The 14,555-nt window shown below is 30.7% G+C and overlaps 2 protein-coding genes and 1 long non-coding RNA gene across 4 annotated transcripts; 2 read left to right on the top strand and 1 right to left on the bottom strand.

The window, feature by feature from the left end:
- Window positions 1–1,099: 1,099 nt before the first annotated feature.
- On the top strand, window positions 1,100–3,517 carry LOC100746651 (tubulin delta chain-like). Its single transcript, XM_003487741.4, has one exon. It carries the CDS (start codon window positions 1,499–1,501, stop codon window positions 2,837–2,839), a length of 1,341 nt encoding a protein of 446 aa, XP_003487789.1. The 5' UTR covers window positions 1,100–1,498; the 3' UTR covers window positions 2,840–3,517.
- Window positions 3,518–4,647: 1,130 nt separating this feature from the next.
- Window positions 4,648–13,527, top strand: LOC100746449 (mitogen-activated protein kinase kinase kinase 12). Of its 2 annotated transcripts, XM_003487740.4 has the most exons (12): window positions 4,648–5,016; window positions 7,931–8,097; window positions 9,979–10,253; window positions 10,328–10,514; window positions 10,580–10,771; window positions 10,923–11,349; window positions 11,429–11,655; window positions 11,727–12,045; window positions 12,123–12,523; window positions 12,609–12,827; window positions 12,903–13,098; window positions 13,208–13,527. In XM_003487740.4, the coding sequence occupies exons 2-12, from the start codon at window positions 7,958–7,960 to the stop codon at window positions 13,325–13,327; spliced, it is 2,703 nt and encodes a 900-aa protein (XP_003487788.1). In that variant the 5' UTR covers window positions 4,648–5,016; window positions 7,931–7,957; the 3' UTR covers window positions 13,328–13,527. The 2 variants fall into 2 exon arrangements, with proteins under 2 accessions (XP_003487788.1, XP_003487787.1); XM_003487739.4 differs by lacking the exons at window positions 4,648–5,016; window positions 7,931–8,097 and adding an exon at window positions 8,401–8,733.
- Window positions 6,816–7,941, bottom strand: LOC117151394. Its single transcript, XR_004461282.1, has 2 exons — window positions 7,232–7,941; window positions 6,816–7,035 (listed from the first exon to the last, which is right to left on the bottom strand). It is a non-coding gene; the product is annotated as an uncharacterized LOC117151394 (long non-coding RNA).
- Window positions 13,528–14,555: the final 1,028 nt, after the last annotated feature.

Genomic DNA, 14,555 nt, shown 5'->3' with positions numbered 1-14,555 from the left:
TGATAAAAAACACTCATATTTTGAAGATTATCTGCCAAAATATGCAATATGTTTGCATGTTTCAAAGAATCTTTCATTATACATAAAATTTAAATATATATATATGTATAATCTTGTTATTAGTTCAAGGTATTAAGTAACTAAAAAAAATGTTTGAGACAAGTGAAACAAAATAAATTTAGTTACATAATGTTTTACTGTACATCTTTCTTCCGTTAAAGACATCTACATTACTGGTTTTCGTTAATGTTAAACTTTACCTTACGTTGATATCAAAACATTAATCACGTTAAATACATTAAAAACATCTTCTATAATTTTGTTAAAAAAATTTAATTATTTTATATAAGCAGAGTAATCATTATTGATTTTTTTGTGAAGTTGATTTGAATAGCATATTCTTGGAGCATTTGCGATAACCGTATGTTATAAAAAAAAAATTTTTCATCTTTAATAAAAATAACTAATATTCAAGAGAATCACTAATGACACATACCCGTCTTTAGAAATAATATATTATACCTAGTAATTATAATATTGGTCGTAAACTTTTCAACAGAGTCTTTATATAAAATAAGGCTTAAATAATATTTAATGACATTTATTGTATGCTTATTTATTCTCATATACGAACTACATTTTGAACTACCAAGATATTAATTTATTTACATACAATGAAAATTTTCTGTAATTTATTTTTATATCGTATACAGATATTTTCGAATATATCTTGTACTAATGTACAAAAATGTTCTATATAATATATATAATTATATATATAATTAATATATTATAATATTAATATATATATAATTATATTATTTATATATATATATATAATATACCCTTAAATATATAGTACGATATTTATAGTCCGTAAACAGAATGCATATGATATAAATGAAAAAGATGAATGAAGATGGCGAAAGTGCGGGAGGTAAATTTGCAAATAAGAGAAAAAATATAAAGCCGGAAGTTCATTCTAAGCCAATAGATAAATAATAAAAAAAATAAAATATAATATTTTTGAAGACATTACAACCAATAATTTACAAACCGTTATTGTTATTTTTAACAATTCCATTGTGCGTTATGATTGCGTGATCTCGCGGTGAGTTATTAAACTATTTACAAACATTACCTTTTACTGATCATGTAGCAGTCCTACTTATAATCTAACTTAAATTTGTTTTTTTTGTCAATGAACCTTCAAAACAACTTATGTAACTATTCGAAATGAATCTTTTTCTTAACAAGTACACATTTCCTCGATAAAAAAATGTTATACTTTGTGTAAATATTAATAGCTAATTTACTTTTCTTTATGACTGTCTGTATCTTATATCTTTAAATACAAATCATTTCAATCAAGTCACATTTATATCTATTTTCGTGTATTAAATACGCTTCAGTCGAATGTAACAAGCAAGATGTATTTTTCTGTTTTGATAATATAATGAACTACTTTTGTAACTTGTGCAAATGATATATTTTAATAATGCTTACCATACAATTTGGGCAATGTGGAAATCAACTAGGACATACATTATTCTCAGAAGTATCATCTGATTTGGAATGTACAAATACAGGTGTATCATATAAGGCTAATTATCAATATTCAGAAGACACATTTAATAAATGGTTTAATGGTATATCTAAAAGTAATGAACGTTTGGCAAGAGCAGTTCTTGTTGATACTGAGCAAAAAGTAATAAGTAAGATTTATAACGATAAAAGTAATTCATGGACATATTCAACAACGAATGTAATTTGTCAAGCTGGCGGAGGTTGTGCAAATAATTGGGCATTTGGTTATATGATAAAAGGATATGAATTAAGCAATGTGATATTAAATTGTGTCAGACAAGAAATTGAAAAATTAGATCATTTTGATGGATTTCTTTTGTTACTAAGTTCTGCAGGTGGAACAGGATCTGGCATTGGAAGTTATATTACAGAACTATTGCGTAAAGAATATGGTAAAAAATCTATTGTTAACACAACAATATTACCATTTTCATTTGGAGAAGTATGTACACAAAATTATAATACATTATTGACTTTAGCAAAACTTTACAGTGAAAGTGATATCAATATTTTAATTGAGAATGAACAGATATATAATATATGTACCAATTTATTGAAGAAATCACCTACAAATTTACAAGATATGAATGAGGTTATTTCAGAAAAGCTACTAGCTGTATTTCAACCAGTAGATTGTATAAACCATAACATAAATTCATTGTTATCACAGATAGCATGTCACCCTTCATATAAAATAGCAACAATCAAGAGTAGCCCACATATACCTGCAGCATTCGCAAACTATGAACCTGTGTATAATTGGAATTCATATATACATCATTTAAAGCAAACGCTTAGAATATCAAACTTCAATTCACAGTTAACTAATGTTGAATTAAAAATACCATCTAATTCATTAAGCAACACCACACATCATACATATGCTTGCTCAATATCAAACGTTTTGATAACTCGTGGAATAGCATCAGAACAAGATCCTATAGTAACAGACATATTTAAAGAAAAACATTTATATGCAGACTGGAATACAATTAATTGGTTCACTCATTTGCATCAAAACCGAAAATTCTTAAACCATGATAAATTTCTTGCATTGATAACCAATAATTTCCAAATTTCTTATTCTTTGGATATACTTTTAAACAAAGCTTGGAAGTCTTATGTTCATTCTGCATTTTTACATCAATATAAACAATTTGGTTTAGAAGAAGATGATTTTTTACAAGCATTCGCAGTGCTTGAAAATGTTGTAAAAGATTATAAAGAATTGGTTCCTCATGCAAAGCAATAATAAATCATAATTAGTTTTCATAATTGAAATGTAATAAATAAAAAGTTAATTATAAACTTTTTACAACATTGTTTGTTTACATAAATTTTTACTTGTATCACAAAAGCAAGCTGTTTTTCGTGACGAATTCAAATATTGTGTACGTAGGAATCAAAAACACGTATGGAAGGGTAACTATGACGTCACAAGAAAATCGACCAACTTGCGACGTTGTATATTGCATATTATGTAGGTATAATAGATATCTACGTCTAAAATGCAACGATGACAAAGACAAAACAAGAAATGTAGTAAAAAAAGATAAAAAGAAATTTAACATAGAGAAGACGAGACGTATTTAACAAATCGAGAATGGTTTTCAGTTTAACTTGGAGAGAGTGGGAGAAAGTAAATGAGAAAACGAGCATCTTTGTACTACACATCCCTTTTATAATGTGGGAGTTAGGAATAAGTAGGAAGGTATATTCTGCGCTTGTGCGAAGGGGCGGCTGAATCCAAATGATGCAGAACGAAAAAGTTCTGACCATTTCCAAGAAACAACGAAAATATTTCCAAGAACCGTAGTCATCTATTTCCCCTCTTCTGTTTATCCAGGGAGAATCGAAAGAATAAATTTATTGAGAACGGTATTATATGGTACAGCATCACTGTAAAAATATAATGAAACTTTGAATTTTATTTGATTAACTTTAATTATAATTAAACTTTGAGAATATTGTGTAATATAATTTTTAAAACATGATTATCGATATTTAATAACTAATATATTGGATTATTTAACGCTTACAGATTATTTTAAGATTTAAATATTTTACATATATAAATGATGTTACATATTATTGGGCGCAATCAAATTTAAGTATTTTTTATAATTATATCAATATAGGACATTTTGAAATTTCTAAATAAAATGATCTGTTATGGTTGTCTAAGATATTTCAAGGTCTTACTTTTAGACGCGTTATGTAAAGGTAGAAAAAAAGAAAAGAATCTATGGCGTGAGGAATACTATATAAACAACGACAGATGCACTATCCACACCGTTCTCTAGCATCAGTCAAGCGTTACAGGTACAGCTACGATTGTCAGAAACTCGTTTGCTGCCCCTTCATCGCCCCCACTGCATATCCTAACTATTGAGCACCTTTAAGATTAAGTATACCCCACTACTAATCTTTTAAATCTGGCAATAGTATGTATGTATTGCCATAAAAAAAGACAAGGTTTTTGAATATGAATTAATTACATAAATCTTGAGGCATATGTAATCAACATGGAATTTATCTATTCTTCCTCTTTCATAAAATCTAGAAGATAATGTTCCAAAGCTTTAAGTTAGTGATTTTTCATAATGTGGGGTTGAAGGAAGTAGCGTGTACAGTAGTGGCGCCATCTAACATATACAGGGTCGCATAGCTGCCTCTTCAAAAAGTATATTATTAATTGTAAGGTTATTTCTAAATAATATATCAATATCTGCTCTGTATCCTTACACTTTTAATTGTGCGACGTTTATTAATGAGATCATTGAAACTACTATAACAAATGGAATATCAAAATATGTTATTTTAAGATATCAACAAATTAACAGGATTCTTCGAAAGTATACATGCCTCCCTGTAAACCTGCGCACGGATACATAGAACACAGCACGTAGTAGTATTCGTGTGCGCGACTCGAATACCAAGAGGCGTGGTTTGAATAGACGAACCTGTTCGGTACTTTGTCTCCCTCTACTAGATACAGAACCCATCGTCTTTACACACTCCCACAGAAAGCAGGCGCACTCTGGTGTCGAAGCCATGGACGATGGTACGCGCCATTTTGTTTAGTGTCCGCTGGACGCGTCGTGCGTCGGGGTGTTGTGGGGTTGTTTTCATGACCGTCAATCGAGAATAAATCCGCGGCTCTTTGAGCTCGCTTACAATTTCGCGCGTATGTACTAGTGTAATCATTTGAACAGTGAAGACACGTATATATGTCTTTTGCATGATTATCGTGACGTGCAACACGAGGATACGTTTTTTGAAAGAGTCGAGGACTCTCGTGCTTATAGTGTCAGATTTAGCAGTTCCAAAGACTTCGCAAATGTATGGCGCCAGATACAACTATATGGATACTTGGTAGGGGATTGCCACTGTCGTCGTTCATCGTCGGCAGATATATTTTTTATAAAGGTAAGAAAAGAGGGGTTGCCCGAGCTTAATCAATAAAGCGTCTTCTCCATACTCTTTCTCTTCCTTTTCTCTGGTTTTCAAACACGGGAAACTTTTAGGTATCGTCGTTGTCTGAATATCCGACGCTTCATGGTTCGACGAGTTTTTCGTACCAAATGTCGTGCGCCCTGACCACGGTAGTGTCTCGCTTGTGCAAGCCGCTCGAGGAAAGTGAAAGCTCACGTTCCCGATCGTTCTGCACTGAGCACGAATCTCGTTCCGTCCGTCGCGTCGTAGTGGTGCACGTTTCATGCGTCTCGTCTCAAACACTGAAGCGTCATTTGGCCCAAGTTGTCGGCACTTTGAATTGTATTCTTATTACTTCTTCAGTAAAAGCGTCCATTATTTTCGTATGAATGAGAAAAGAACGCTTTTAAAGAAAGGCGATGAATGAGAAAGGATACTCTGTGTAAAAACAGGTTTTTCGAATTAATCCGTGCGTATTAAAATAAAAGGATTTTTATCTTAAATATTAATAAGGTTCGGTTTTCTTTAAGACCAGTAAAATGTTGAAAATGATGAGTACTGGTATATAAAATGAAAAACTGCCTGTTATTTATTTTTTGAGTATATTATAATTTCGGAAAAAGTTTCTTTTCTTAATATACACTATATATGCAATGTACACATGTACTTTTTGTGTTTTTGAGCCGAGTAAAGGCAATAATATCAAAGATGTTTATTCTCGATAAACATTATATAAGATATTAGTATATAAAGTTATTATTAAGTTCTGGTGACATATTTCTTTTATTACATTGTACTACGTGCCCTTGAACAGATAGGTTACACTGAATTTCATTTCACTTGTGTTTAAAAAATAAGTAGTGAAGTTCATTTTCTTGAAATATTATCAAAATATCGTCTAGTTAGAACCGCATTAAAGCAATATGTGTACCGATCACTGATGGTATAAACAGCATCGCGATCACTCAATTTATCGGGTGATTTCAACGCTAGGATGTGCACCAATACTATACATGTTACTCTAATGAAATATTTAACACGTATACATAATAAACATGTCGAATTTCATTTTTGATAGTAATGATGCAATATATAAACGATGAATTAAGACTATTTGATACACCTTCCGTACTAGATCATATAGCGCTCATTCATTTTTTATGTAATCAATAAATTTTTTAAAAATTCTAATTTATTCTAGTGATGATCTACTTAAAACATTTCATGGATATTTTTCCACGTTATCATTTCTATCGCATACATTGCATTTCGTGCGTTTCAGACAACAGCAAAACTGAAATTTCTTCCACCTCCGTCGAAGGATGCGGAGGTGTATTCGTAAAAAGATGTTAACGAATGCAATGATGGAAGCATTAATATGTATTTCATCCTTCTTTCAATGTATTAACAGAATTTGTTCGTTACGTTATACATAATAAACCATTTCTATTTCTTATCGTATTTAAGTTTTCTATCAAACTCTTCTCTTTTGTTTCGCGACCTCGATATTGGAAGTATTTTTAGATTGTTCTATAAAACTTACGATGGAACTTTTCTCAATGCAACAAAGTCACGCACACATGTATATGTAACGCACACATGCATATGTATATGTAACGAAAATATAAAGGTTTGAAGCTGACGTAATATTTTCTGTTAACTTATTAAATTTGCCGCTATAACATTAGTCATGTACACATAATTCCTTATTTTAATCTACTTTGTGATATACTGAATATATTATAATTTAATATTAACCATCCATATCGTAATGTTCACACATACCCGGAAATTATAGCATTCTGGTCAACAAAGCGACAAATCAGGATAGACAATGAGCACCCTACTCATTACGATTCATTCTTCCCCAACTTTACTCACGGAAATAGTCTGTTCAAGAAACGTGGGGTGCAACATGTTCACTCTTTTGGAACATTGATCTGTTAACTCTAGCAAAATTTTCAGAAACCCCTGCATTGTATCATGTGAAGGTTCCAGCTCTAGAAATATATTCTGTAAATAAAATGAACATATATTCAATTTTGAAAATAAAATTATTTGAATAATCATAAAAAACCATTAATAACGTCTTTCTTTGTATTTATCCCAAATAAATATATTTGGAAGCACGAAATATCCCTCCTGCCCCGCTCCCTTCTCCCAACAGATCTAGGTTTCGGGAGGTGGTTCCTAGTATATTAGACCTTACCTAGCACAGGTGCTGCGGATTAATCCAAGACACACCTACGAATGACTCACTATACAAAACTCTGTATCCTTTTTTTTTCTTTTCGTAGCGCGAAAGGGTTCCGTGTTTAAACCAGTATCTGATAAAGGTTTTTTGCAAAACCGGTTGGATTTTTAATTAATCCTCTTATTTTCTGTCGCATTATTTTTGCTACAAAATTGCAAAGATTTTATAATTTAAAAAAAGCAAAGACTTTTGTTGTTTCATAAGTATTAAATAAAAGACAAGCTATATGCAATACTCAAATTTTAAGTAAATCTTTCACTTTACCTTTCGTGCTAATATTCTGTTAGAAAGCGTGATTTCTTTAATTATCGGCTAAAAATGCAAGTATGATTAGGTTTAACCTAAAGAATCTGCACAAAAAATAAAAGCACGGTTGTTTGGTATGTGACGGCCACATACCACGCCTCTTACTAGATCGGCATTCCATTGAACCCAGCCTCCCCATGTTATGCTAAAGGTGATTTCTTATTCGTCTTTTCTCTTTTTCCTCTGGTCTTCGCTCTTGATAAAGTAACATTGCGACGAATACATTTTTTGACGATATACACGTGCATGTAACAAGCGTCAAAAATGTTCTCTTACTTAAAATAATATTAGTAAGGAAATTTACATCCATAAATTGTATTACTTATCAAATGATAAATTATATTACAGAATTGGAATACAAAACAATAAGCAACCATGCGTACTCCTGCCGGGACAGAGACACTGTCGCAACCTGAGATGTACAAATTTGAATCTCAGGAAACAGAAGCGTCATCGGGTGTCAATCAAGTAGTTTTATCACCTTCTCATCCGGAAGCGCACATATTCACTAACAGGTAAGAATGTAGTATTTTTACAGTGTCAAATATAAAACGAGTATTGCATATAATAAATTTGAAATAACACGCTTTCTTACATTAAATTACGCGCGTACAATTGCGCATGCGCATTCTTAATTATCTGTCATAGACCTTAAAATTTATATTTGAAATTAGGAGTAACTTAATTATCATAAAATATAACTTTACTGCGTGATATTAATTCTGATAATGTTTCAATTGTACATATGTATTTGTCCTATAAATGATATGTAGAATAATCGTATACTTTTCGATTGTCAAATTGTAATGCACTACAATTACGAACAACCACTTAATCGTAACATCGTCATGCATCATACTGTACATACACACATAAAAGCAAACGGTAAATGCGGCCCTCTGCCGGCTAACTTGTTAGTTTACGATATGTCTCGTGGTCGTATGCATCCTGTATAGTTTCATCGTATTTATATTTTGTTTATCGTGAAAACGTTCAATCAGTGGCATGGTTTTGTGACACTTTCTCTCAGTGTATGGGTCAAGCGTGTTATATCCATATGCTACGCGTGATACGATGGTATTTACACGATTTTTCCTTCGGAAGACACAGAACGACGATGTGGTCGTTCCAAACAACGTCGGTACGAGGAGGTGAGGACGAAGGCCAAGTCGTCGGAATGCGCTTCCGATAACGGCATAACGGCACCATCGTTGACGGCTTTGATCTTGTCCCCACACTAACACATCTATAGAAACTCATATTGTCAATCTTTTCTATTTATCAGATATATTTATGTCCTAAACATAATTCCTAATCACACGACCCATGTCATTTTTATCATTTCTATTTTTCAGTTATTAAAACATGTCTTTCTTACGCGATTTCAGTATCTTCGATATAAACACGAAAGAGTATTTTTAAATGATATAGCACAAGATACATAATACACAGAAGTAAAGTACATTGCAGATACTTACACTTATCGTATGATATTGCTTATAACAGCTACTTGACTCACGACTTATGATCACAGCTTACATGTTTGACAGGTGTATAAGTCATTTAAGGAAATCGATGCTCAGTGATTAAATGTTCCTATTAATTTCACTTACATTAGATTTCATGACGTTTTAACATGACGATTTTAATACATACACATGTCCATATTGATTGTGTATGTAACGAATCGTTTGTTATGACAATAAGACATGAAAATTTGATATGCCCAAATCTCTTTGTTGCGTTTTCCGAAATAACGTCACTTTTCTTTTGTTTGGAGTCTAAATTCTGAAATTTTTCAACACAGATATGTCAGGGACTTAAGTTTATTAATAATAGTTATAAAGCGAAAAAATATGATTATTGTTTGATTAAGATAATTTGATTAGTGTAAATTAATGAGTTAATAAAGAGATTTGTTTAAATGGTACATTTTCAAAAATAATTTATATATTGACATTTTGAATAAAAATTTCATGACAATTATTTACTCTTTTAACAAAGTTATGAGTTAGTCAGTTAGTTTATATTAGAAGCTTTATTCAAAATTAAATTAATAATTTCCAAAAAAATTAATAAAGAATATTTTTACTCCTTACTAACATTTTTTCTATAGTTAATATTTCAATTCACAATATCATATATTACATTATTTTCAGTAGTTCAAGATGAGAAACTCCAGTAAAAAACAAAATTCCTGTAACTCTTGCTTGATAAAGTTTCGTAATACACATTTGCTACATATTTCATGATAGTATTTTTGCTGCATTGTAAAAAATTATATTTATCGAATAAAAATAGCAAAATAATTGAAATAATTTTGTTCTTTCATTAATATTTTAACATTTTCATATTCAGAAATTAAGTTTTTTAATGTCTTTGATTATTTATTTTAGCATGTTATGTATACAAGAAGAATTAGGTCAGTTGAGTGGAATTGCAGGAGGTCCTATTATCCCTGACCCACGTGATGCTCAATTACCTAATAACAATCATAGCAATTCAGAAAGCAATAGTAACTCTAGTGAAACTGCAACAAAATGTACTCCAGGTACTGGAACTTTAGATGCACAAAGATCAAGCTGGGTGGAAGGTATATTAGGGTGCATGCGTCCAGTTTGGACTATGCTTTCAAAAGCAGCTGTTAATGAAAAAATTAAAGGACATCAAAGTAAGTAATCACTTTTTATAGATTTAATATAGTCTTTATAACATTATTTATAGGATGAAATCAAATAATTTTAGCGGATGACTGGGAAATACCGTTTGAATCAATCAGTGAACTGCAATGGCTCGGATCTGGAGCACAAGGGGCAGTATTTAGTGGAAAATTAAATAAAGAAGTTGTAGCTGTAAAAAAGGTGCGAGAGCCACGTGAAACTGATATACGGCACTTACGGAAGTTAAATCATCCGAATATTGTTCAATTTAAGTAAGTTTTTAGCTGTACTATAAATGCTATAAAAAATAATATAAATAATCTTTATATATTCTCAGAGGTGTTTGCACACAAGCACCATGTTACTGTATAATTATGGAGTTTTGTCCATACGGACCATTATACGACCTCCTTAGGGCTGGAGAACCAGTTCCACCTCCTAGATTAGTATCATGGTCAAAACAAATTGCTGCTGGAATGGCCTATCTTCATGCACATAAAATTATACACAGAGATCTTAAAAGCCCAAAGTATGTTATTTAATCTAATATAATTAAATTCATATATATTTTTAGGCTCAGTAAATTTTTATTTACCTCATAAAATAAGAGCATCTTTGTCTTACTATACTTACGTACTATATTTACGTGTTTATCTTCTAAATTCTATTTACAATTTCAGTGTGTTGATAGGACAAGGAGAAGTTGTCAAAATTAGCGATTTTGGAACTAGTAGAGAATGGAATGAAATTAGTACAAGAATGAGTTTCGCTGGTACAGTTGCCTGGATGGCCCCAGAAATCATCAGAAACGAGCCTTGTTCTGAGAAAGTAGATATATGGTCGTATGGTGTGGTATTATGGGAACTCTTAAGCGGAGAAATACCTTACAAAGACGTGGATTCTTCCGCAATCATTTGGGGCGTGGGCAATAATTCTCTTCATTTACCAATCCCTGCAAGCTGCCCAGAAGGTTACAGGTTACTTGTAAAACAATGTTGGGCTGCAAAACCACGTAATAGACCTTCCTTTAAACATATTGAAATTCATCTCGGAATTGCAGCAGTTGAAGTGCTATGTACAAAACCTGATGATTACTTTAAGACACAGGTAAATTGAAAACCTAAAAATAAAAATGAAACAAACCTATTTAAATATTAAAAGGTGTTTATAATTTTTATAATTACAGCAATCTTGGAAAAAAGAAATTAGAGATCATATGAAACAAATGCAGACAAATAGTTGTAGTAGTCCAAGATTTGAAGCTGATCTCATTCGACGACGTGAGGATGAATTAAGACATGCTCAAGATATTCGAGAACATTATGAACGTAAACTCGAACGTACTAATAATTTGTACTTAGAATTAAGCGCTGTTTTATTGCAGTTGGAACAGCGTGAACGAGATGTAATTAAGTAAGTAATAAATTAGAAAATTAGAATAGCTAATAGTAAGTAATTTTAATATATCTTATTTTCTCTCTTAGACGAGAACAACAAAGTGGGTATAAGCAATGTAAGAAGCGACTTGTACACCCTCTTATAAAGGCTCAAGAAAGACTTCATCGTAGACGTAACCCTCAATTTTCAACATCATCTACTCCAACAACTCCACCATCCCCAACAGACTGTCCACAAACTCCTATAAAAGCAACTATGTGTACCCAACTAAATGAATCTAATCAACCAGAGACAGTTTTAGTCCCTAATAATAGTTTCAAACAACGCAAATATAGGCATCGTAGAGTAGGATCTGGATGCGGTGTAAATTCTAGCCCACGATCGAGTCCTCATCGTGAAAGAAAAGTACGTATCTAACATGAGAATATGTACTTATTAATTAACAAATTAAAATATAATGCTGGGTGCATATCTATTTTCAGAGTACAGAAGTATGTGCACGTTTTGTTGATAGTCAAACACAAACAGATATAATGGATATCAACGAAACTGATTTTAATCCTGTTGGACATACAACAACAATCTCATCAACAGAAAAACTTTCTGTAAATAGTCTTAATAAACAGTCATTAAATAAACAAACACCAGAAAGTTTAAATGGAAATTCAGTTTTATCCGAAGCTCATTATAGAATGCAATCTAGTCCTTGTTCCAGTCCTGAACCTTCAAATGAAAATCGTGCAAATGGAAATGAACGTTTAAAGGACTGTAGTGATGACGATAATCTTGAAACACTTGGTCGAAAAGTTAGCGAAATTATTAATGCTAATCGTCTTATTTCTCCTATAGATAATGGAAATTGCGATGATGTGATACAACACAGGTAAAACATATTTAATATAAATATACATATATCAATATATGGACTTCAACAATAATTGAAAGTAATAAATAATTGTTCATTTCAGAGGCAAAGAAGAACCTATAAACCTGTCCGGACATTTTTGTGGAATTATTGTTAACAATACTAATACACCTCATGAACAATCAGAAATTAAAACTCGACCTTGTTCTGAAAGTATGGATACTTTATGCGATCGTGAAGATGATGCATGTGAGGAAAGTTGGTCAGATGAAGAAGGCGAAGATCCAAGTTATACGTATAATTACTCTTTAAAAAGAAGAAGGTATTTTTTTTAGAATAATGTAAAAGTATGAAATTAATCGAATTCATATCTTAATTTAATGAATTTATTTTAAAGTATTGCAAGGCGACCAATTGGTCCTGGATGTAGATTAAGAAGATTTAAACATGCACCTGAACGCATAGAGAGAGTGTTAGCTTCTGATGAGGAAAATACTTCCGAATATTCACATCCTCCGTCCAGTCAATCCTCCACGTTAGAAAGTAATCCCGATATGCAAAGAGTATTTCGTAATATTCACTATTCTCATAAGGTGAGTCAAAATAATTCTTATTATTAATGTAATATTATTGAAAATACAGTAAAAATATATACAGTATAATACACAATATATTTTTACTTTTATTTCTATTTTTATTTAGAGGAAAGAAATAGATGATGTTTCTGATACATCAAGTCAATCGGAAACAGATGAAGTCAGTGAGATTACAATTGCATCTCAACCAGTAGTTGCAAACTTAAAAATAGAAAGTAGTGTGTAGATTAACAGGATTTTTATATCTCATTTACGATTGATATAAGTACCTAACAACCAGTGCATTTTTGTAGCGTATGCTCTCATCCTGTGTTAAATATTGTAGATATTTATCAATTTAAGGTATATGTTAGATATATATGTACATTAATTTTATGCATTATTTATCAATGAAATATTACATTAATATTATTAAGATACTAGACAGTTACTGAGAAAAGTTTATAAAAATCACATTCTAAATCTTTATTAAAATTTAAATTACTATTTTTGAAAACTATTACAAAATTCAACAACTGAATTAATTTAATGAAATTGTTTTCTATCATTATCTATGATATGATTTATTATACGCTATAGAAAATGAACATAAATCAATAACTATTTTTTCTAAGAAAAATATAAAATATAGATTGCTGATATTTTCAACAGAATCGAAAATTTACACAAACATGTGTATAAACATGTTATATAGTATTATTTGTAAATACATGCACCTCATGCTCGCGTCTGAAAGAGAAAAAATCATTACTTAAAATTCATTCCATTATGTTTTATATTTTTTTTTATAGTTCCTTTTAGTAAATGTAGAATTCTCAACTAATCAATTATGAACTTATTATCAATTATGTATTGCATTTATTTCATATTATTAATAAAAAATATTCAGTTAGACTCAAATCAATCATTCCTACGATGAATGCAAAATCAGTTATTGATAATTGCATTCACTTGTACGTATAGATGAAATTCACCATGTAGAAATCAATTTTAAAAATCAATAAACTCATATATTATTTGGTAGTTTACAAAGAGTTATTGTATATAAATACAATAAAATAAAAGTAAATATTGCATTAGAAAAATATACTTTTGAAAGTAATTTAGAAAATATGTAATGGAATGACAATTACTAAATAAATTTTAAAACATAAGTGCCTGTGGCAATTTTCATAAAGTACACCAAATAGTGATTATTGAAATAAAATAACAAAATCTAATTAATGTGCAATAAACAGCAATTAAGCTTGCAACTGAAAATAGGATCACATCAGTACAATAATTTTTCGATTCAATAAATATTCTGCTATTCCGATAAAATCAAATTATAAATAACATGAGGTATTGCTCGAGGGCTATTTTACTGTAACAAAGTCATTAAATATTTTTGATGCATTAAAACTTTTACCAATAATCTTACTACAGATTTCATTAATGTACTATATGTAATAAAT

Source organism: Bombus impatiens, unplaced genomic scaffold, assembly GCF_000188095.3.
Source record: "Bombus impatiens unplaced genomic scaffold, BIMP_2.2 scf_0197, whole genome shotgun sequence".
Lineage (NCBI taxonomy): Eukaryota > Metazoa > Arthropoda > Insecta > Hymenoptera > Apidae > Bombus > Bombus impatiens.
The sequence above is the reverse complement of the archived record's forward strand: the minus strand, read 5'-3'. Positions and strand labels throughout refer to the sequence as shown.